Source organism: Schistocerca americana, chromosome 1 (genome assembly GCF_021461395.2).
Source record: "Schistocerca americana isolate TAMUIC-IGC-003095 chromosome 1, iqSchAmer2.1, whole genome shotgun sequence".
Classification (NCBI taxonomy): Eukaryota; Metazoa; Arthropoda; class Insecta; order Orthoptera; family Acrididae; genus Schistocerca; species Schistocerca americana.
The window spans coordinates 301,223,948-301,249,201 of NC_060119.1; the positions used below are offsets into that span (position 1 = coordinate 301,223,948).

The 25,254-nt window shown below is 39.5% G+C and overlaps 1 protein-coding gene across 5 annotated transcripts in view; it reads left to right on the top strand.

Moving 5' to 3' along the window:
* The first annotated feature begins 23,783 nt into the window (after positions 1–23,783).
* Positions 23,784–25,254, top strand: part of LOC124595447 (hyccin) — a 165,216-nt gene continuing 163,745 nt past the window's right edge. For 2 of the 5 annotated variants that reach the window (XR_006978207.1, XM_047134193.1), the window contains exons 1-2: positions 23,784–24,049; positions 24,348–24,507. Coding sequence is in view for 4 of the 5 variants with exons in the window: in XM_047134193.1 (XP_046990149.1) it covers positions 24,030–24,049; positions 24,348–24,507 (180 nt within the window). In the remaining variant the exon portion in view is untranslated. Of the gene's footprint in view, positions 24,050–24,347; positions 24,512–25,254 lie in introns of those variants that run through there. The other 3 variants (XM_047134205.1, XM_047134214.1, XM_047134221.1) reach the window with 3 other exon arrangements.

Sequence of the window (25,254 nt, forward strand, 5' to 3'; positions counted from 1 at the left end):
GATACTCAAACATTCTTAACTGACGATTAAACGGTCCAAAAAGAAAATAAGTGCATCGCACATTGTATATTAACATTGTACTACTTACTAAGTTATGTTGATAACCAAAGAAATGAATTGTTGAAATGCAACACGAACAGGCGCAGTATATCAAACTGATCAATCAGCACATATATCGACAACAGAGCAGTCGTATCGGCACTGAAGCACAAAACTATGACAAGCGTTACAGGCGTCAGCTAGCGAAATGAGGGATGCTCAACTACCGGACCTACCGAATATATATCATTGAGTGTCTGCCATATCAGAGCCGCTGCCGTTGCGCGCTTCGCTTACTCGGCCGTTGAGAGCTCGTGAAGAGGTTTTCTGTGCTGTGGGCGCCACGGAGAGCAGATTGTCGTGCGTTGTTCTTACAACGCATGCAAATTGTTGTGTTCCGCGCCTCGCAGCATGGGAAAGAAGGGTGCGCAGAGGAAACCTCCCGCTACGAAGGGTCCTTCGGTTGTGCAACTCACTGAGTCTGCTGACCGTGCAAGGAACTCCCGAGAAGACGAGTCGCGGCCTGTCCCCCCTTTGTACGTCAAGTGCAAAGGCGGGTGGACAGCGCTGTTCGACACCATGACGAATTGCGCTCGGAACGAGGTGGTCTACGAGTCTGTCGATACAGACTCACTGATCTGCGTTCGAGCCGCAAACGTGGCCGACCACAGGGCGATCAAGGTCGCAGTGGCCGACCACATCGTCGACGCGCCGCCGGCGCGTGAGAAGGCACCTTCCGTAGGAAGGATGAAGACGACTAAGGCACTCCTCAGGGGGTTGCCTTGGTGCTGTGATGAGGCAGCGGTCCGGGAAGGGCTGCTGCGAGCCGGGTTTGGTAATGCAGCCGCAAGGTTGCACAACCGGACCAACAGGAAGAGGGCGCCGCTCTATGCCGTGACCGTGCAAACGGTCGACGGCGGGAGCAGCATCTTCGACTTCCGGAAGTTGCTGGGCTTCCCGGTTACGACGGAGGCTCTCCCGACCGCCATGAACCCTCAGCCCCAGTGCTTCAGGTGCCAGGGCGAGGGCCATGTTGCGAAGTATTGCCGCAACGCGGCGCGGTGCGTCAAGTGCTCAGGTGAGCACGACAGCCGCGCCTGCGACCGCGGCAGCAATGCTCTGCAGACTTGTGTCCGGTGTGGCGCCCCGCACGTCGCCAGTTGGCGCGGATGTGCGGCTTTCTCTAGCCGCAACCGTGCCGGGGGCGGCGAAGCGGCCGCGGCCGCACTGACGCAGCAGCAGAAGAGAAGACGACGTCGGAAACGGCGTAGGGCGGAGAACAGCCCGGTGCAGCTGAGGGACGGCGCAGCAGTAGATCCACCTGCCAGGGGCAGGGACGGCCGCTCGGAAACGGGCAGCCAGGACGCAGCTCGCCCTCCCGCGAAGAGATTTTGAATTCAAAACATGTCAGTGAGCAAAATTAATTACACTTTGAATTACAACCATAGAATTCTATTTCAGTGAATCTTGGTTCCAGTCTTTGACATGGTGTCAATCACTGGAATGACTGGTTGTCAGTATACGGCCCAAGCAAAAAACAAACCTGAAAGTGAAAGCTGCAGAAGCTGTCCAGACAGGCACCCCAATGGCTGCTACAATCTGTGTGAGACAAGGGTGACATTATATTGCAAATATAGTGTAAAAAGTTCCATATTGTCTGAATTTGTCCTATACTGACAGGACAATCTAGTCCAGTCGATTTTCTTATCTGCAAAAGTACACTAGCCAATACACAAAGGTAGTGCCACATCACAAACTATCTGGTAATAACAGAAGTATTGGTGGACAATGTACAGTAAATAATATGTAATAACCTGAGAAATTCAAAATTGGTTTGAAGAAATAGGACAGTATTTGGAAAGAGAGTAACATTTTGAAAATAACAAATGACGCAAGTAGAGTTTTCAGTTATGAAAGCTCGCTTAAATCCCCCCCCCTCCCCCCTCTCTCTCTCTTTTCGATTATCAAGGGAAAAAATGTGATAACATAAAAGTGCAAGAAAGCTGTGTACAATGTTGGAAATGATGAAAAAGAAAATCTCACTATGCTTCCTCCTCCATGTGAAGAGTATTCCTGTAATAATAGCTAATAGCATACCAAGAACATAAGGGTGTCACAGTGGAGATTTGTTTTCTGGTACAGACATCTGATACAACTATTCCACAACAAAACGTACTTTCAATAGGTGTGGTACCAGTGCACTCCCATGGGATAACAGAATATTATGTCCTCCAGGAATCACATTGGGTACACCACATACAGCATAAACTGTACAGCAACTACAATGGTTTGTGAGCAAGTAATAACAGTCAGTATCTTTAATTTTAACATAATTTGTGACTCCCATAATTATCTGCTTATACGTGTGCTTGTACTACAGGTTATTGGTAAAGCAAATACTAATTGAATACGTCTTCACACTTTTAATACTTAGCAGAAATTCTGAAAAAAGTAAATTGTTTTATTACTGTATCACCTCTATGGCGAATTAAGAGGTACTGACTGGTTTCTTTGAACATTTAATAGAAGCCTTCTTTTTTACCTGCTATTGATAAAGAGCCATTCCAAGTTCTGTACAGAACAATCTCTCGCATTTTTCATGAGGTTTGTTATTCTGTACACTAATATTTCTTTTTCTAAATGGTAAATAATGCATTCAGACAGTGCTGGTATTAAAGGTAATTCATGAAATAAATTATATTTAAACCAGAAAATTAAAGGTTCCACATGGCACATGAAAAGTACCTTGCTACACACATGTATGTACAGATTTCAAAATGTCTGTGAATTTGAGTTACAAACTTTTTTTAAATAGAAATATGAAGATCACAATACTTTGGGTCTGCAATAACTCAAACGTAAAATACTTTAGTTCCCTATGGGAAACTTTGTTCTTTACGTGACTCGTGCAACTGCTTTCACTCTTAATGGAAAACTAAATGGTTTATGTTAAAGTTAACTAGCAAAAAGTGTAACCATTGTTACATAATTTCTGTGAAGTAAGATTCCTTAATGTTATTTCCTTCCTTTGTCGTCATAACTCGATAATTTCAGTTCCGTATGGGACATATGAACTAACAAAATGAAATGCTATTATTACTATGACCAAACAAAATCTTTTTAACATGTAGTACACAGTTCAAATCAGCAAAAAGTGTAACCGTATAATTAAGGTAAATGTTAATGAAAATTAGGCATGTAACATGAATACTGAAATTTCTTATATTTCCACGTGTACCTGTAATCACTGTATTCTGCACTTTGTAGTGCTAGAAAGATAATTCTATATGATTATTTGCATTCTCTTCTCCCCCCCCCCCTCAACACAGGAAAATATAACATCCTAGCAAAATAAAGACAAAATTCAGAAAATTAGGTATTGCCTGACTGAGGTCCCCTTATTTTAGAATGGTTATAAAGTAATAAGAATGCTTATGATCAACTGGAACATTGTGTTCACTATAGGAAGTATTAAAACAAGAATTAACAGAGTAACAATTTTATTGCTCTTATGTTGCAGAGTATCCAGAAACATTACTGTTTGAAACATAGGGCCACTGCATACTTCATTAGATCACACCCATCCTGTGATTAAACTGTTTTCTTAAAGTGAAAAATTCAAGTTAACATAGTTATTGAGGGACATATTTTCTCACACTGAAAGCCATCCGTCAAATAAGTCTCAGAACATTTTTTTTTTCATTAATTTCACACAAATCACCCATTTTTAATGCAAGTGCATATTTTGTAACACCAAACATCTTAAAATAAGCTTATATAATAAACAATTATAATTTGGTTACAATATCTACACAGGATGTAAAGACTTAATTTTACTTCAATGTGATTCATCTTTTGAAGTTCATCATTACACAACAACAAATCTATGGACAAAATAGTTTTAAAAAATCTGTCAAAATGTCACACCCATCTGCATGGAATGTCCCATTATGTAATTTTTCCAATTTGAGCACTATACATGATTAAACAATATGAGTTTATTTAACTTCTGCCTTATACTTGATTTGTTGTTTAAAATTTTCTCTGCAGGCTTTTTTTCCACATGTTTTTAAGCATATGCAGGTGTATAGGGATGCAATCTTACGAACAAGTTGAGTCTGATGTAAGTCCTCAATCCTAATTTCATAACGGTAATCATGACCAAGAGCAGGAAATGGGTAATCTACAAATTTATTTTTAACACAATGCAAAATCTCGGCCTGTATATATTTCTGTCACATATCCCCAGCAGTCACAAACATCTAAAACAGTTTCTGAGTATTCTACAACAGAGTACACGCAGTCACTTGTTTTAACCAGTTTTCCCCAGTTAACAAAATTTACAAATGCATTTTTACTGGCCATATTGGGAAAAGCATAGAGAGAATCACATTCTAATGCAGATTTAACTACTGGTGGCTTCAGTATGTGAAGACAGTCTTTGCATGTGATCTGCCTTGAAAGGCGCAATGACACATACCCTGCAATATAATAGAGTACGTTTTACTTGTGAAATGAGAACTTAATCTTATCATCAAGAAGTGCACACCACTCCTCTACTTCATTTTCTGCAGCACTTTCATCACTTTCTACTACATGCTTTCTTGCATGAAAATCATAAACAGGTGGAAAACAACACACATTAAAATTTGAGCAATTCCCATTCATTGCAGTGACACTGTTACCCAAGAGCAACTTTCTCATGGCACATTTGAACTGGTATGCATTTGGATTGTTGTTCCAACCACATCTGGACCGAATGCAGGGGGAAAAAAGCTCTATGTGGTCTTGTGACAGTTTATATGTTAGCAAATGCTTCAAAGGAGATTCAACACGAAGCATACTTGTCGGAGCTATGTGCCTTACTGATTGCATATTGAAAATTATCCCAAAAGCAAAAGTATTTCTTGCATGGAGCAGTAATGGAACACCAATGATTTTTAAGCTTTTGATATAATTTTCAGTGTGTCTGAAAATACCAACGTGTTGACTGGGTGTTGTGTGATGTCCTTAGGTTAGTTAGGTTTAAGTAGTTCTAAGTTCTAGGGGACTGATGATCATAGATGCTAAGTTCCATAGTGCTCAGAGCCATTTGAACCATTGTTTTTTTTTAATACCAAGCCAACAAGATTTGTTGTCAAGTCTCAGGGGGCTCTTATACCCTTTACCTAATGGATTTCTGGAGTTCAGAATAACAAAAATCCTACCAATATTATACAAAAATTCTACTATTGCTTCACTTCCTTTAATATTTGGATCACCAACCCTCCTCAAAAACTCTATACTATCTGCCACACTAGAACTCAAAAGTCTGAGGAGCTAATGAAACATTCATTTTTCTATTTACATAACTTATATGTTGTCCTGATAGTTTGTGGCAAATGTCATACCTTCTTCTTGTTCAATTGCTCAATGAAATGCCATCTAATAATGCCAGTTGGAGACTCAATAACAGATACTTCTGCTAGAGCATTTCTGGCAAACTTCATCATATGACATGTCCAACATACAATAAACATTGTAGCTCTTAAAATCACCCTTGGAAAAATTTAAAGTACAGCCAAGTGCACGTAAAGTGCTTATATTTACCTTGCAGCCATCACATGTAACACACCGAACCCTAATGCCAGAACTATGCAGCCTCTCTAAAGCGGATTTCATCAGTGTGGCCTGATTATTTGCCTGTACACCGTTGATAAAGAAATATGCAATCGGGCATATAAATTTGCCTTTAATAGAGACAAGCATGAAAACCAGAGGCTCAGATGCCTCTATTACTTCTTTTGACTGAGGCACTTCCCCACCAAACTCTAAAAAACCTGTGTATTGCTTAGTTCCTTGGTCCCAAACTACTTGCTTCCTAAGTGCCACACTGTCTACAATTAGACATGAATCGCTGAACTGGTCCCTTACGATTGGGTTCGAATCAACGTACTTAAAAACATCTTTTAAGAAGCCAGTTTCACAGTCGACACTTGCCACCCATTTGGAAATCAATGATTTATGGGTCAGAGGCATTAATTTTTGCAGGTATTCATATGCTGCTGGTGAATAAAAGTACACAGTCATCGCAAACATTTTCACATTTGTTGTGTATCTATTACCCTTTGACGAGAGAGAGTTGTCCACTAAATTGCACACTAATTCCACTTGTGTTCCTTTCCAATGATTGAGGAAGTTATGTAACTTCTCAGAAAGATGCCCCTTCTCCTTCAATGAACTTATGATGTCATCCATGGAAAACACTTTCTTCTCTCTTCTTCGAAGTTTTTCACGGACACACTTCAGTTTACGTTTTAATTTGTGCACAATGTCTGAGAAAAAATTGCAAGTTTTGGTCGCCTTGTCTTCCATTTCTACTTTCGACTGTATATCACAATCAATTACTTGAGAACCAACTGCACTCTGAAATAAAGAAGTAATTTCGTTATATATGATTGAAATAACTCAAGGCTTGATGAAAAAATATTATAAGAAAACTTTGGGGGTGTGAAAACATCCTTATACTAACGATTTCGACACAATTCGCAGCTTCTGCATTGGATAAATGGGACATGCTTTCTGCGGAAGAATTCTCATTGACAACATTCTCCACGCAATCAGTAGCTTCTGCAGAGGGCAAATCAAGCACGGATTCCAGGACAGAACGCTAAAAACAAAAATATGGAACTGTATTACAACATTGCTTAGACCTATGTAGCCCATTTGTGTCCGTACGAAATAAATTCACAAAAGTCAAAACCACACGCATAGCAAGGAAATTAATTAGCTACCTCAAATGGAGAAGCATCGTTGCCACTCAAAATCCTAACATGTCGTCGTGGCTATTTATTAGGTGGCATCAAATGTGTCGGAAAGTCAAAAATTGATGGCACTGCTTCGGGTCTGAGACGTTTCTTCCACGTTCCAGGGCTCACTACGTAATCATTTTGCCAGAAAAGGTTTCCGCAAAGAAAACTGCAAGACGTAGGTTTAAAATCTTTCCGTTTCACGGAAGTAATCCACTTCTTTAGCAGCTCTGGGTGCTTTAGAGGAAACCTGTTCAAAAACATCGAATTAGCAAACGCACTAAGTCTGTATTTTTGTCGTATTGTATCGGTAGTCCTATTACCTGTGAAATGGTAAGTCACTTTCCTTACTCCATCGCTTCGTACAATTGAAAGCGGAACAAGAAATCACCATTTCGATAATCCTTAATTCCTTATACACCGTACAGACCGAGAGAAACTTCTTGGCAAATTCAAATATGGCGGGCAATACAGACGACAGTAATCAGCTGGTAGAGCCATCTATCGGTAGGTCCGGTAGTTGAGCATCCCTGTACAAGCGTTCGGAAAAGGCTAGCTACTAGCGAGTAGGCGTCAGTGCTGCCACTCGTTGACAATTTACAGTAAACTCCGATGTGTATCAATTCGAACAGCTGCGCCCGATGGAAGGTTAATGTGAGGTGGCACAGCATCTTACATACGTACATTAGACTTTTATACAGAGCCAGAAATATGACTCAAAACGATTACAAAAGTGATTTTACTCATTTGAAAATGATTTTCGAATGCGATATGCCCTTTTCCATATTCAGTATACTTGGGTCCGTTTTTTCTTTGTCAACATGATTATAATCTCTTTGGCTATAAGCTGCACGACTCCCTTGCGAAAAACTTCAGTTGTCACCATCACAGAACAAGAAAAAACAGAAACGCAACTCCCGTGTTAAAAGTGGGAAAAAACAGACCGACAGCAGCGCCTCAAGTGGTATGGAGATGAACTACAATAAGAAAACATTGCGGGTTGCATCCCCCCCCTTCCTAGTTTACTTACGTTGTGGGTTTTTATTTTTCTTTTAACTCTATTACCTTATTTTTCTGGGCGTGCTATGTAATTATTTTGGCTGGCATCACAAAATAATTGAAACACAGCTATAGCAAGCACACTGTACTACAGCAGAGAGAAACCTATTCAGTAATATTTTCAGTCTATTTTTGACGTTTGCGTCTGACAGACAAGAATACATGATAGGAGCAGCGACTGTCAGGCTCAAATGTCAAAAAATAGACTTTTAAATTGACATGCTTATATTGTTATATATGAACATGTAAAAGCTCCAGCATGTTTTATGGTTGATAAGAACTAGATGCAACACTTGAAACTAAGAGTAAGTCGAAACAAGCTTGTAGTGTAAATAATTGTAGCAAAGGAAAAATAACATTGTAGCAGCTAAACTGGACTACAAATATTCCTAAATAATGTCATAATTTTTACGTCGTGCAAGCTGCTGGATCAATGGAGAAAAAAGCCTATTATTAAGAGAATAAGCAGCAGTTAAAGAGGTTCAATTAAGAAATATTGATCACAGTATTAATTAATGATGAATTCTAAAATTTGTTACAACTATGTTTCAGAACTTTAAGCTCTGAGTAACTGCCCAGCAAACTTGCACTATTGACCATTAATTTCTTAAAAAGGTTCCTACATCTTACTACTGTAAATGCTTCAACACAAAAAAGAAAACATCAATAACAAGTACCAAAAGCAGGAAAGGTGGATAAAAATAGTGAAATGAAAACACTGAAATGAAAACAAAACTTACTTTTTATTTCTCAAGCATACAAGAATAGTTGCCATAGCACCACTAGTGCTTGGTAGGCCCAATTCACTATTAACAACAGTGTCACCTGATTCACTACCGATTTTGGCAATTTCACAAGGAACACCTGTCACATGTTTTGGAAACACCCCTGTTTAGCCTATGCCTACTTTTATTCATAAAATCTTCTTCGAAAAAATAATCTTCACAAACAAAATAAGAAGCACAGTTCACATCTGGTGACAGTTTACAAACACTCTTCCAGTTTAGAAGCAACTCTTGAAGTTGTTTTGGAAGCTTGTAGAAATGCTTGTTGCAATTTTCCTCCACTGAACCCACGTAATAGCAAGATGAACAGCCAGGGAACTTGCAGGAGTATTTCAACGTCAATCTGTTGTGTTGAATATTCTGAAAAAACGTAAAAGTCTTCATAAAATAAAACTACTACAGACATATCAAAGTTATATAAATAAACAAACGAAAACCACACTGCTTAATTCACGATAGAAGAGAATACATTTCATTTATAAGCTACAAGATTATTTAATGAAAAATTAAATGTCTTACCTTACAATTAATTGTGGACACTTTTCAGTAGGAAATCTCTTCAATTCCACGGCGAACTTTATGAATTTAAAGTAAAAAAAAATGTTTATAATGAAGATGAGTAGTATGTAAACATGATACAAATACAAAGACGACTGTAACTGAGGACCACAGACTTCAGTGCAGAGCAAGACGACGGAATATTTCAAAACAACCACCATTGGAGTTTAGACAGCTCTCATTGGTCAATCCCAGCTTCGTTTGACCCCTAGCATCTCTAGTGGTCTGGAATGGAACTACATGGCTTGTTGCCTCTTCGCCCATATAGTTTTCACCCCCGTGGTCGCCATCTTAAAAGTAGCGTAAATAGCATTTCCAACCAAGATGTGTGGAATCACTAACGTGTTTGTAAGGGTAATGGGGGGTGGGATACACAGGTAGGAAAATCCTGCCCATGGTAACCCAGCTTTGCTGATGAATGATAATCACAAATGAAAGAAATGATAAAATAAATTATTATGTCGGAGAGCACAACTACTGCACGGATTTATTACTTATTTTCATATGGAGAACAAGCATAAGCGCCCACTCATGTTTGCTAGATGTGATGGCAATCACAGTAACTTCGTTAGCTGAAGTACCTGGGCAGCCAAGATATATATACACCTAATGAATGGTACGTGTATGTTGAAGCATTGTATGGCCAAAAGAATTAAAGAAGGCAAAACTAATGATTTTTATGGGTAAAATAAATGAATGTAACTATCATTTTGATCAGTCTTTCTGAACTATCAACTCTGATTCTGAACACGTTAGTAGTCTTGAAGACTGAGGTATTTGCTATTTATGAAGATGACTGTAAAGGTTTTGAAGAATACATGGAGAAGTGTCGGTATTTCTATTGAAGAAAAGTTCGTTTTAACATAAACTTACTTTCTTGTAGTAGAGATCTACACACTCCATGTTAGGTGCTTCTTCTTCCGACACTGCAAAACTTATTCTTCGTGACTGTGTTGGTAATGTAATTTTCATTTATCGGACTTCTTCACCATTTGCAGGCAGCAGGAGGTGACATGACCTTTTCATGGTGAGCGGAATAAAATAAAAAGGCCACATATTTTTGCACTGAGAAAGGCTATTATTCAGATATCATGAATGCTGCTACACTCATCTCATATCAAAACACGTCCTCTCTCCACCAGAACTCAAGACATAAGGTGACAAAAAATTGAATGAGGTCTTTATCATTTGTTCTCGCCTTCCAGCATAGCAAAATAAATCTTTTGTGGACGCTTACAGCGGTTATCCTCGGCTTTTACTACGTACCAATACGTCATGCACAGCCAGTGTGGTGACCTGAGTGTAGTGAGAGGCCGTGTGGACTCCACAGTGCTGGGCAAAGTAGCACACCACAGACATTAACTGTCATGGTCTGTAACCATGGGCCTTCGGACAGCATTATAGTGTGTGAGATCAGCAGCCAGGGCACAAACTGCTGGCCACAAGTCAGCACTGGCTGGGGACAACAGAGAAAGGCTTAGTTGCCTCATTTTGTCTTATACTGAAGTCAGTCTTAACTCTTAAAAGTGTTTCCCTTGGACCCAACAGCCCAATATTAAAAATGCGCCCTACAATACACACAAAGCAGTAATGCTTATACAAGATCAAATCTTGTGCAAGTATTACTATTTTATATGGATATAAGAGTACCAGTTATGGCTGTTGCACTTGTGTGTACTGGAGGAAATGTATTTTAATGTTTACAACAACGGCTGTGGTATGAGAATGGAAAATGTAGTCCAAAACTAGTCACCAAAAATAAAAATTTTGAATGCTACTCTGACAAAAACTTAAAACAGATAAAATTTAGTGATCCAAGCTGCTTGTCTTCGCTCAAATATTATGTTGGAACTTCATAATTCAAATTTCGTTGAATACGAGTATAATGACGATTAAGAAATGCAACATGAGATCAAACTGTATCAAACTCACATGAGATGGATCACACACCTCCTTTACATCATTATTTCATATTAAATATGAGTAACCTCGCTGTGTGAGCTCAGACAGGACTGCATTGAGTGGCCCCTGGTTTTCAGCGGTGCAAGATTTAAAACCGCTATAGCAATTTATTACGCCTTTGTATCATTGTTATTTTCATACTGTCGTTGGCACTGGCTAATCTCTCAGATGAACTATCTGTTCCAGAGTTGGGAAGTTGCTGGAAGCAGATATGTTGAAGCCTATGAAATTCCTTTTTGTAGTGTTGATAACTCATTTGATAGGGTATGACAGTATTTCATAGTCGGTAAGGTGGCAGAAGGCTTCTCGCGGATGAAGATGACGTCTGTGTCCTTCTAGCGAAGATACTGCCACCAGCACATCTCGAATGTAGTTGAAAAAAGGTCTAGGCCTCTTAGTATCTCATCATCAAAATTTAGAAATACCTGTGCAACGTTGGGCAGCCTGTAAAACAGGCAAGAAGATGCAAACAGTCCAAACAGTATTGTGGTAGTCGTCTGTGTGTATTCTCCAGAGCCATTAGGAAGTGACTGTAGGCTGTCACCAAGTCCAGTGTGGAAAATAAAGTATAATTGGAAGCTAACGAGTGAATCTCCTGTATGTCATACTGAATAACAGGCAGGAATCCCTAGAGAATACAGTGTCCTATAATTAATGTGCAGGTGCCAAACGACTGGCTTCTTTGCCAACAAGTACATTCGCAATGCCTACGTGCTTTCCAACAGTCATGGTGTGCCTGCCTGAGCCATTTCATCGAATTCCTTCTTAGCAACCTGGGGCTTGTTAGGACCAAGGCACCATAGTCGAGAGATGACAGGTGGGCTGGTTCCAGTCTGTATATGGTGCATTGATGAGTGGCATGGGGAGTTCAGGTCACCCACCTGGATACGTCGTCAACCACTTCAGAACCTGCTAACAGCCAGAGCTGAGGTAGCTCCTTCTTGTCCAGCAGGCTGTTGCAACTGTTGGGTGTGTGTGGCTAATAGTAAGTATACAATCTCGTTTTGCTCTTTTAATGGACGTTTCCTAATCTGACCTGTTGCTTGAAGGGCACTTCATCTATCTGTGCCATGGCTTGACCATGTCTTGTTGCTTCCTGTGTTATGCCTATGACAGCTAAATGGCTCTTGACATGTCTGAACTATAGGGCTGGGCAGTCAATCTAGAGTAGCACTGCTCTGAAGGCCATACAATGCAATTCTACCTCTTCATCCCACAAAAAAGGCAGCTGCAGCTACCCAGCCTGACCACTGCTGGCGACTTATCTAACATCTAGCGAAGTGCTTTATTGTTTACTTTGTTGCAGCCAAGGATATTGTACAGTAAAAATTTTAATTTGTTAGTGTTCTAGTGATATCTGCTGCTGCTCTTGGTATTTCTTTTGTGAGGTGCTATCTTCTTTTGGTGCAGTCACTCTTTGCCCTGGAGGAATTCTTGCTGCTGGTACAGAAACTGCTGCTGTTCTTGTATCTGGTGGTTCTGCAGCTGGTCCTGATGTAACTGTTATAGTTGCTGTGCTTTCAGGTACTTCAGTTTCACGTCTGTCAATAGCAGGCAGCCATTCTTCATGTCTCATGGATAATCGGTATTAATGTCCGGGGTATAGTCAATACGTCTGTGGATTGTCAATACTCACACCTGAAGGACGACCAGTGCTACATCTCACAGACTGTTTGCACATTACAGTTGGTACTCGAATGTTTTGGGTTCCCAGTGCCCAGATATGGCAGACAGTTGGTACTCACATCTTGTGGATAGTTGGTGCCCATGTCTTGCAAGTATTCGGTACTCATGTCTCATAGATTGTCGGTATTTGCATATTGAGTATCGTTGGTGCTCGTGTGTCGTGGGTTGATGCAACTTGTGAGTCAGAAATTGTCAGTATTCATTGCTCACAGATCATCGATAACGCATTGTCATCACTTGCATCTTGCAAATTGTTGGTACTTATATCTCATAGATTGTCGATCTTCACATCTTGCAGATTGTTGGTTTTCATTTCTTGCTGATTGTTGATATTCATGCCACATGGATATAAGTAGAGTTAAGAAATAATGGACTCCACAATATGGGACCAGCCAGCACTGTTGCTAAGTCACCTATATTCTAGGTTTGGAAAAATGAACAAATCATTTTTTTATCCATGACATTACAGTTCACTTACCTTGTGTTTAAAAATAGCACACTCTGCATGTTTAACAAGTTTCCCCTACTCCTCTGACACTTGATGTGATGTGAGAGCTAGGGGTTGCGGCCCTCTCCAACACATGAGGGCACTCCACGGTTCAGTGCTTGTTTAAATAAAGACAAAAAATATTCCAATCCTAGTGTTTTAAACTCAGAGTAAATCAGCTACAAACTTAGAGCGACAATTGTTTAAAGTGTGACATTAGGGAATTACCAACCAGAATAGGATTCCAAACATAGAAAACATGTGCTTTGGTAACCATGCAAACAGGTCCAGTATCCTGGAGTCCTACACCTTAGCTTCTGACATCATAACCGTGTAGGCTAGTGGCCAGTATCCTAGGGCCTGCTGTCTTGGATTTAAGTGACCTGACATAGGCCAGTGTCCTGTGATCAGCCATTTTGCATTCAGATGTCATAGGGCTGAGAAAAATCTGACAGTCATGGAATCTGGGCTAGTACCAGGGTCTGCTATATTGTATTCTATACTTGACTTAAGATACCTAATTCCACCAATAGAATAACTGCGGACCTTGGATTATTTTTAAATTTTCCACTATTTTACACTTAGTACTAGCATCCTACTTCCAGGGTAGTGTCATAGAAGTGGGGAAAATGCCTGGTTATTTCCAATTTCCCATCACTTTTTATGTTTAAACCACTTTATATATTGCAAAATTGGACTACATATGACATCATTGGAGGAAGGTAGGGAGAAATCTAGCAACAATACAGGCTTGACCAGAGCTGTCTTAGCCCTTTTACTATGGATTTTAGGTATGCATGCCTTGTGCTTTCTAAGTGTCCATTATTGCATTAAAATCGCGACTTGTGGGATGCAAAAATGCATAGATATATAGGTCACATATTTATTTGTGTAACTATACATGGTAGCAGTTACAACCAATTTCCAGTTGGTCACCAGATAGGTGCAGAATGGCCTTCATATTGCAGGTGGTCCAGTGTGGTACTAGATACATCAGTGCGCTGATGTTAAGGATTTCTCAGTGTGGAAGTGTGGAGCTCCGAGCTGCCACATAAATTGAGCTGCCACAAACGGAATATCCAAGGATTTACTTGGCCCCTTAAATGCTTGCTTGTCAAGGCTTGTGTGAGTTTTAGTAGGGTGCGATTTCTTGCAATTAACACGTTTTGTGATAGATTATGCCGGTACTCGGTTCTGTTTTAAGTTCTGCCTCGATGGCGATTTTCAATTTTGTTCTCATAGTTTAGGAACATGGTATGTACAGTTAGTGGTCACATTTCCGAAGTTAATGTTCGACATTTGCTTGAAGTGCAAGCTTCTCAGTTGACTGGCGTTGTAGATAAGTTTCCTGAAGTTCTTTCTGATTGTTTGCGAGTCGCCAGCAAAATTAGATATCTTATTAGGATCACAGATCAGAACTTCGTGCATCAGACACCTTACTGGGTATCTCCTCCAAAAATCTTTCAACTACGTAAGATTATTGATCAGTTACTCACGACTGAGGTTATATACAGCCGCAATATTTATACATATACTTAAACCGATTGGTGAAGGATTGGTTTACATGGACCAAGGTTTTCATTGTTTTAGATTTGAATCACGCCTACTATCAGATTCCACTCACAGAAGATTGCAAACCTATTGTGATGTTTTGTATGTAGTGTAATTTTTTTTGAAGTTAATAGAGGCCCTTTTGGTTTGGCCATGGGCATGGCCATTTAGACATGCCTCTTGGGTTTTGTCCTGGAGGATTTTAAAATTAAATTTAACTTAAATTTAAATTTTTTGACAACTATTGGACGATGTTGTTGTGTACAACACCAGTCTTGACGAAAAGCTCCACCACCTTGAACAAGTTTTAGAGCTGTTGAGGGAGGCTGACCTGACTGTGAACAATTCTAAGGTGACTCTGGCCAGAGGGGACATTTCCTTTTTGGGACATGTTGTTTCACAGACAGGAATAGCCATAGATCAGAGGCAGTCTAAGGCAGTCCATCAGTTTTCAGTGCCATACAATGAAAAGGCCATTGCTCAGTTCGTTGGCATGGTGAATTTTTCCGAAAATTCGTGCCAAGTTCTGTGCAGTTGGCGGCGCCTATTAATCAGTAGCGCAGGAAAAGAGAGAAGTTTATTTGGGAAGGATCTTAATAAGCAGCCTTTTATGCATTAAAACAAGCCCTCAACCCTGCCTTGGTGTTAGGAATACCTGATTTTAATATTCATTTCATTTTTCAAGCTGTGTTAGGATGGTAGCAAGTGTTATTGCAAAATGTCATGGAGAAAGGCGATTTTTAGCTTATACTTCTCTGACCTTGGCACCAGCCGGGGTTAAATATTCTGTTTATGAGTTATAAGCCTTGGCAGTGCTCCTTGTCTTGGAGAAGTATACACTTTTTTTAGAACATCTAAATTTCGCCATAAGACACAGTCCGACTTTGAGCTGGGTGTTGGCTCATCCCCATAAGACAGGGCGCATAGTCCCACGTTTCAGGAACTTGAACTGGTCTAGGAGCCGAAATCAGGTGGGGTAGTAGTCGGTGTTATGCCTGTTTTGATTGAGGTACCACTTATTTTTTGTAACTTTAAGGCTGAACAACAGCAAGATCCGAAGTTGCAATTTCTCAGTGATAAGTTGGGTACGTGTGAGAGGCCCCTGGGATTTTCCTTAGAAAAGTGGATGTTATGTTTTGAAACCTGTGCTCCAAGAAGTTTAAAAACTGACCTGTTTAAGTACTGTCATCAGTCACTGCCTGGATGGCATTTAGGCTTACTCAAAACGTGACTTAAGATTAGGGAAAAGGTTACATGGAAAGGGATGTAATAGGATATTTGTAGGCTTGTCGCTAAATGCGAACAGTGCAAAACGACCAAGCTTAATACTCAGACAAAAAGTGGATTGCTTCAGTGCACTGTTGCATATTATCCAATTGATAAATTGTTCATGGATTTTATGGGACCGTTACTCAGTACTCAGAGACGGAATCTTTTGTGTTTGTTGCTGTTGACGCGTTCATGAGGTTTGTGTAGCTGATTCTGAATAGAAGAATGGCATTGGCAATAAGAATCCAACAGATTTTGTCACTCCAAAGGCATTAGTGATCGATAGCGCTTCTGCCTTTACGTCTCAAGAATGTAAGATATTTTACTTTGACAGCAGTATAAACTGTATAATGATCACGCCCTTATTATCCTCAGCCGTCATGTGCCAAGAGAATTAATCGTAATCTTAAATCAGCCCCTCATCACATACCTTCCAGCTCTCAAAGGGGTTGGGATTTGTCCTTAAAGTGGTTGTCATTCAACTTTAATTCTACCATGAGAAGCATAGGACGACTCCTGCTAAGTTAGTGTTTTCTTTTCCATTGAATTCACCGTTTTCCAACCTTCAGTCGCTTAATGACCTTTTGTCTGCACGACTGGATTGAGAGGAAATTGAATGGAATTGGGAGGCAGTGCAAAGTAATATTAAACGTGGACATCATCAGGAGCAGACTAAATACAACAAATGAAGAGACACTGTATTGTTCAGTGTGGGGATCATGTCTTTTTAAAAAGTTACCGAATATGGAGTCAAGGAAGCCAAAGTATAACACAAAAATTATTACTCAGGTCTGTCGTGTCACATTTGGTCATCAGGAAAGTTCCACATGTCAATTCCTTGCTCCAGGATAAAAGGCCTGTGTAAAGAATGAGGCACAGCTGAGCCAGAGCGGATGCCCAGGTGGTGGTCCTAAGCTGTCAGATGGAGTTAGTTATGGTTACCCTCTCTCAGTTCTGTTATAAGAGGGGAAGGTTTAAATGTGTGTTCTGGGTATGAAGCACCTGTGTTGTAGACTAGAGATTGTACCTTGCATGTATACGTTGTGTAAGTGGGCTCGTTGGTTTGGCATTGTCTTAAGTGGAATTGTGAGGAGACTGTGGAGAGGCTGCTGCGTGGTATTCACGAGTGACACAGGCAAGGCAGGCGAGCAGCAGTACGGTCACGTATTTGAAGCAGTTGTGGAACATGGTGGAGCATCTCAGGCAAGGGGTGTGCTAGGGCTGCAGTGGTGACTATGGAGTGGCCAGTGCTGTCAGAACACATGCAGGTGTAGCTAAATAATGGTTGGAAACTGCATTTCTGGAACTTCTGCCCCTGAGCAGAAGGCAATCTGGAAGATTGTGTATTCACTTTTTGAGAGTGGCGCAGTGTAACTTTACTATTGGAATCTTGTTTGAAATTCGAAAAGTTTTAACTTCCCTTTAAAGGCATCTCAGTGTAGCCTTACTGTTGTTCAATTGTGAACATTTGTTTAAGGTTTGAAAATATAATCCCATCTGAAAGGGGATTGAGTATAACTTCACCATTGTGAATATTTTCTTAAGCTTCTGAAAAAGATTTTTTTTTAAAATCGCCATTAAAAGCGCCTCAAGACAAACTTTTCTTTATTATAATCCACCTTTTAAGGGGGGCCAGAATTTCAAAAATTAAAAAAAAAACAATTTTTCATAAATATGCCTATTTTGTAGTGCACATCCTCCTGAATAGTTTGATGTATAAAACATATACAGGGTGGTACATTGATAGTGACCGGGCCAAATATCTCATGAAATAAGCATGAAACGAAACTCGTCTAGCTTGAAGGGGGAAACCAGATTCCATAGGTCAATCCGATATCAACTGCGTTTTTGTAAATAGGAACCCCCTTTTTTATTATATATTCGGGTAGTACGCAAAGAAATAAGAATGTTTTAGTTGCACCACTTTTTTCGATTTGTGATAGATGGCACAGTAATAGTCACGTAACATTCCACCAGTGCAGACGGTATTTGCTTCGGGATACATTACCCGTGTTAAAATGGACTGTTTACCAATTGCGCAAAAGGTCGATATCGTGTTGATGTTTGGCTATTGTGATCAAAGTGCCCAATGGGCGGGTGCTATGTATGCTGCTCGGTATCCTGGACGACATCATCCAAGTGTCTAGACCGTTCGCCAGATAGTTAGGTTATTTAAGGAAACAAAAAGTGTTCAGCCACATGTGAAACGTCAGCCATGACCTGCAACAAATAATGATGCCCAAGTAGGTGTTTTAGCTGCTGTTGCGGCTAATCAGTACATCAGTAGCAGACAAATTGCGCGAGAATCGGGAATCTCAAAAACGTCGGTGTTGAGAATTCTACATCAACATCGATTGCACCCGTACCATATTTCTATGTACTAGGAATTGCATGGCGACGACTTTGAACATTTTGTACAGTTCTGCCACTGGGCACAAGAGAAATCACGGGACGATGACAGATTTTTTGTACGCATTCCATTTAACAACAAAGCGTCATTCACCAACAGCGGTAACGTAAACCGGCATAATATGCACTATTGGGCAACGGAAAATCCACGATGGTTGTTACAAGTGGAACATTAGCGACCTTGGCGGGTTAATGTATGGTGAGGCATTATGGGAGGAAGGATAATTGGCACTATTTTATCGATGGCAATCTAAATGCTTATTTCCTGATGTTACTACAAGATGTTTCACTGCATGACAGAATGACGATGTACTTCCAACATGATGGATGTCCAGCACATAGCTCGCTTGCGATTGAAGCAGGTTTGAATAGCATATTTCATGACAAGTGGATTGGTTGTCGAAGCATGGCCCGCACGTTCACCGGATCTGACATCCCCGGATTTCTTTCAGTAGGGAAAGTTGAAGGATATTTGCTATTGTGATCCACCGACAAAGCCTGACAACATGCGTCAGCACATTGTCAATGCATGTGCGAACATTACGGAAAGCGAACTACTCGTTGTTGAGAGGAATGTCGTTACACGTATTGCCAAATGTATTGAGGTTGACGGACATCATTTTGAGCATTTATTGCATTAATGTGGGATTTACAGGTAATCACGCTGTAACAGCATGCATTCTCAGAAATGATAAGTTCACAAAGGTACATGTATCACATTGGAACAACCGAAATAAAATATTCAAACGTACCTACGTTCTGTATTTTAATTTAAAAAACCTACCTGTTACCAACTGTTTGTCTAAAATTGTGAGCTATATGTTTGTGACTATTACAGCGCCATCTACCACCAAGCAAAAAAACTGGTCCAACTAAAAAATTCATATTTCTTTATGTACTACACGAATATGTAATAAAAAATGGGGGTTCCTATTTAAAAAAAAACGCAGTTCATATCCGTTTGACCTATGGCAGCGCCATCTAGCAGGTCAACCACAGCGACATGTGGTTTCACCCCTCAAGCTAGACAAGTTTCTTTGTTTGTAGTTTTTTCGTTTGACGCATATTTCGTGAGATATTTAGCCCGGTCACGATCAGTGGACCACCCTGTATATTTGAGAGACTATAATGCAAGTTATTTGGTCTCAAGTGTACCAAGATGCAGCACCACACCCCTTTGCACAGCTTTCTTCTGTCGTATGTAAGTGTATTTCGCTCTGTAGAATTCGAATGTCTGTATTTGCGCCAGAGATTATCGTAGTGAAACAAAGGCATGGAGGTACCATGGAGGTAGAATAAGGGGAGATGGCGCTACAGACTTGCGCTGTACGTTGTTTTGAAGCCAGTGGGCGGGGCCTGCCGCCATCTTGGATCCCCCAAAACATTAGCAGACGAGTGTTTACAATTGCTTCTTGTTCGTTATTTATGTCGTGTGCACGTGATATTTGTTTTATATAGTAAATGTTACTCGGTTTTAGTGAACAACACAGCATAAGGAACGCAACTTCAAACGTTTTTCTGGTCTTAAATGCGTATTCGATACAGTAATACGTAAAAATATTACGCTTCTTGCCTCAGTACTGTAATTCCTTTTTGTTTATACACTTAGAATAATCGAGAAGAGACGTATGTGCTATGAAAAGCGTGCTTTTGTAATCCATTTCTATTCACTTTCATTGTGTTTGTGTCGATAATTGATAAAGCCAGAACTCCAAAAACGATGATTGATAGTTTAGAGGCACCGATTTGTATTCGTTGCATTTTCAAGTCAAATGCAAATTTTAAATGTTCACGTTTGCAAGAAACTTACCTTATTTCCTTTGGTGTCCCATAGATGTATGCAGGGATGACATAAACAAGCCAGCTGTCATGTCAACAAAGTGAAAAATACGTTAAATTACGAAGGAACAGAACTGAATTTAAGATTGTCAGGCCCATTGCAATTTCCACATCTGCTTTCTTTTTAAATTGTACCTACCAAATGACATTCAGCGTGGCAAAGAACAGAAATTTACAGGGTAATACGACAACACAGTGATTAATGTAATGATCTAAGCCTGGACTTCGATAGGGAACTTTGCTTTAACAAATATGTAACCATTTAAGTACTTATAATTTAACCACTGTAACAGGTGTTCCACACATTTTACTGAAGATTTAATTAACTACATGTAGTTACATTAGTTTTATATTAAATTATTGCATTTTAAAACATTAGTCCCCATTTCCAGGATATTTCTTGCCAGGACTTTTCAGTTACTTCAGAATAACCACACAGTGAAAACCAAGTATAATGCTCACTTCCAGACAGCTCTTCGCCTTGGATTGATAGAAATCTAAAGTTAAATCACAGAAATAAAACCATACTGTAAAACTTTACAGTGCATCAGAATTTCAAGTATATATAAGAAAATAGCGCTTAAATAAGTCCACTTACGAATGAAATGTGATTTGTTTAAACTTTAGACTACAATCAGAATGATTAGTACACCCGTGAGCGACGCAAGCCCGGCATTTTTTATCAAAACACTTCACGACTACACGGAATCAAACCACCAGAAGCGAATGTTTTGGGGTAGCTAACATGGCGGACCTTCTCTTGGGTCGGCTTCAAGTTTGTGACGTCATGACAACTCCTCTTATTTTTACCTCCATGGGAGGTACCTTCATGAACAAAGGACTATTGATATCGGTACTTTCGCTGCTGCTATCGATTTGCATTGTGTTTGATCGCTGATCAAGAAGATATGTTACGAAATTTGCTTTAGCTACTACTAACCTTTATCGTTGTTGGTTCCTCAGTTCCAATACTATTTGTATTACGAATGATATTCTGTCTCCTCAGTTACACCGTTCAGTACTGGGCTTTCAGCGAGTTAACCTGACGTGACATGACATCCAGTATGAATAAACTGTGATATGATGGCGACGGGACCTCACATCATGCTTCTTTGATACCAGGGATGAATCGTCCTTTAATCGTACAACTGCTCTTATTGGGGAGTTAAAAAATTATCAGAAAGAATGTACATTCTGTAAGGTAGTGTGTGCTGATTCGAATCTCCTTGGCAGATTGAAAGTGAGTGCTGGAATGGTACTTGAACTCAGGACATTTGTCTTTCGAAAATCCAAGGATGGAGCCGTAGTTGAGCACATAATTTTTTCTGCCAGGAAATTATGAAACAATTTTCTTCTTAACATGAAAGAGACCGTGCATTATAGAAATACGACAGTCCCTTTGACAACTTGGCCATTTTACCATATTTATTAGATATTGACTCTAATTAGTCATCTGTGAGATTATAAAGTTGACCTTTTAATCAAATACGCAATACACCGTATTGCCAAGTACACACATTTTTAGAGACCATTTATTCAACGATGTACATAACTAAGATCAAGGAGAAAACATAAACTGCCATACATATAACTCATCAAAGAGTAAAATGTGAATGTTCCCAACAATATTAAAGACTGGCTTTTAAAGGCCTTCCACATTCAACAATCTGTCTGTGCAAATGTCTGCACACGTCTTATCTGCTCACACAGATCATTCTTTGTAAATAGGAGATTTGCGCATATGTGAAATGTGAGTAAACCTAAGAGTTGGAGGTGCAGGTTTGAGCGAAACTGCTCAAATCTGTGGGCACAAATAAAATCTGTGTAGACAAGTTGGATAGTGTAGGCACGAGATCGCCACAAATCTTGCGCCAAAACGTATTTGATTTAACTTTTTGTTCAGTGGGGTGTTTCTCCTCTATGTCTGTGAAGAGTGAATTTTAAAATGGCAGATCCTCATCACTGTTCTAGATAGTTCGTCACCGAATTTATCGAAATGTATAGGAGTCATTCATGTTCGTGGAAAATTAAAAGAATGCAATACAGTGACAGGGTTAAGAAGGCAGCAGCTTATAATTCTTTAGCAGGGAAAGTATGACAAGTTGATCCCATGGCAGACAGGGAAACTATACGTAATAAAAAAATTCGTTTCGTACTGTTCACCTCAATGAGCTAATCAAGGCAACGAAATCTGTTGGATCTGGTGCTGGGGGATGGTTGGTAGATTTTTGCTCAGTATTGTCTTATCCCATTATCTAAAGTGCGTTGCGACAGCTTAGCTAAACAAAGTAGATTCCACTTGTTCTAAAGAAGAGTGCAGTACCATTATTGTGTTAAGCTGATAATGGAAGATCTTGGAACAGTGCCTTCAGGGACACAGTTGTTATTACACATCTTTTACTTCACAGTATACTTCTTTTACTTCTTAGTATAAGATGTTCATATTAAGAGTGATTTCGAGGTGAGCTCTAGAACTCACTACCAAAATACTACAAGAAAAACTTCCCAGTTATCCTATGTATCACTGATGCAAAAGTTGCTGGTAGATTTCGGGCAGGAAATTGAAAATCTCGGCTTACAAACAAACTAAGCTATAGCTTAATCACCATATATACAACTTCTAAGAATGTACTGTGTCTTATTAAACACCTCTAAAACTGTAAAAATATAACCTGTAACTTGTCAGAATTGATGAGGCACAGTACTTACTCACCTTCATGAAATCAACCATTAGGTCAGCGCTCATGTGTGTTGGATATGATTTCAGTCAATGGTTGTTTCGAAACTGCAGTGGCAAATTCTAAATTCTTGTAGTTACTATTCCCAGGAATCTTAAAGCTACCGTTAGTCGCTCATGTGGAGAAACTAGCCTCCCATACAAGTTGTTTTCGTGTTATACTGAGAGTTTTGGGTGTCAAAAGATAATTATATCTTTCTAAAACCACTCTTAAATAATTACGCCAGTCGTCGAGATCTCTGTGATACTCGTGAAGAAAATTGTTTTTGCTTAAGCAGCTGCTATGAAGTCCATTTTCATCCATCTTTTGTTTCTGGCACTTTTTTTTTTTTTTTTTGCGACACAAGTTGTGAACAGAGACCGTAATATAATTTCCTCTATTTCTGAAGAATTGAAATAAACTGAGAGATTGCAGGCGAGCAATAAACTGGAACTTGTTTCGTTGAATGTACCATATTTGCAGTGATTTATTGCATGCACAACATCTGCACAGATATCTGCGTAGCCAATCGTTGCGTGTGGAAGGTCTTTAAAAGTAGGATATGGGTCGCCCAGAATCTGACTGGAATACGTTCGACCACAGCTGACCCAGAGATTTTAACTATAACTCGTGAATTGCGTAAATCTTTGGCGAACCTGACATTTCAATGTTGGAAGATGAGGGATGTGTGTTGGAAAGGATTCGTAAACCATGATTAGTATTATTTTGGTTCGAAGTAATGTTTCGTGATAATAAGTAAAATAAAATGTGAGAAAAGATTTAGAAATTGCTTTAGATTGTTAGAGTAAATGTATATTTAATGTTGCTGAGATGGTTGCAAATATTCAGTTTCGCCGGATGTTAGACTGTTGTAAAATGAATGAAACTATCAAATAAAGAGTGAGTTTCATTGAACGTTAATAGTGTTAAGGAATTTGTCCTTTCTGCAATTCCGTACCCATTACCTCACGGACTTCATCGCAGAATGTTACCTGACTTCTTTTTTAATACAGTTATGAACGAATGTTGTTGTATGAGAGGTGTGCTAGATCTGCTTCTTTTGATTTTGTCATTAATGTTGAATTTATAAACGCAGCTGGTACAGCTGTTTGAATATTAAGAATTTGACCATCAGATAGGTGTGTTCTTAATTTGTGTTTGATACTAGAGACTTCAGTTTTTTGTTATTATTTTGAAGGGGAGAGCTATGGCAGAGACTGTGCGAGAATGGCTGCAAGATTGTGCAAGTCAGGAACCTGACCAGCTTCATAGTTTTGCCGTTTCACTGGAACATAACCACAGTCTCATTGCAGCATTGCATTCCGTCTTGGAGGAACGAGGCCGGTTCGCAGATGTATGTATGTGCGTCGCTTTGATGTATTTACAAAAGCTTCTTAATGTTGTATGTTGCATCCCTAATAAATATGTAATATTTAAGATATCAGTATGCGAGGAATTATTTTATATTTCATAAAATGAAAGTACATAATCTGTAAATATGAGTATCATTTGGAATTTGTAATACAGAAGATTATTTGATAAAACCAATGCCATTATTTTTTGTTTAGTAATCATGCTAGTAAAAAACCTGTGCTGTTCACTATACTACTAAAATTTCAAAAAATTCCACTCCTCTTATTTCAACTCAACCACCACCTTTATTTGTACAAGGGTGTACTGTATAACAAGACATATAACACTTTCTGAATTTACTGCTGAGTCGTTTTCAGTATCTACCATGACAATTTGGAATGGAGTCAATCATATGATTCCAGAATAAAGAATAAGTTGGGTTGTTGCCTAGTTGAGGATGCATCCTGCTTGTGCTTAGATTTGTAGTAGATGCAGCGTTACTAGTTTGTGCAGTCCAAAGTGAAGGAAATTGTTAATGTTTTAACAAAAAAGGAGGCAGTGAAAACATAGGCAAAAGAAACTAGAAAAGAATAAATTAAGTAAAAAAATTCCATTATTATGACACAAATGGATGGGTTTGGACAACTAATGAACTTTGATGTGGAGGTAGTGAAAGCCTCGGTGAAATGCTTTATGTAGTCTTCATTTGCTCTCCCTCAGCATACTAGGAGAATTGTTACATTGCGTATGCA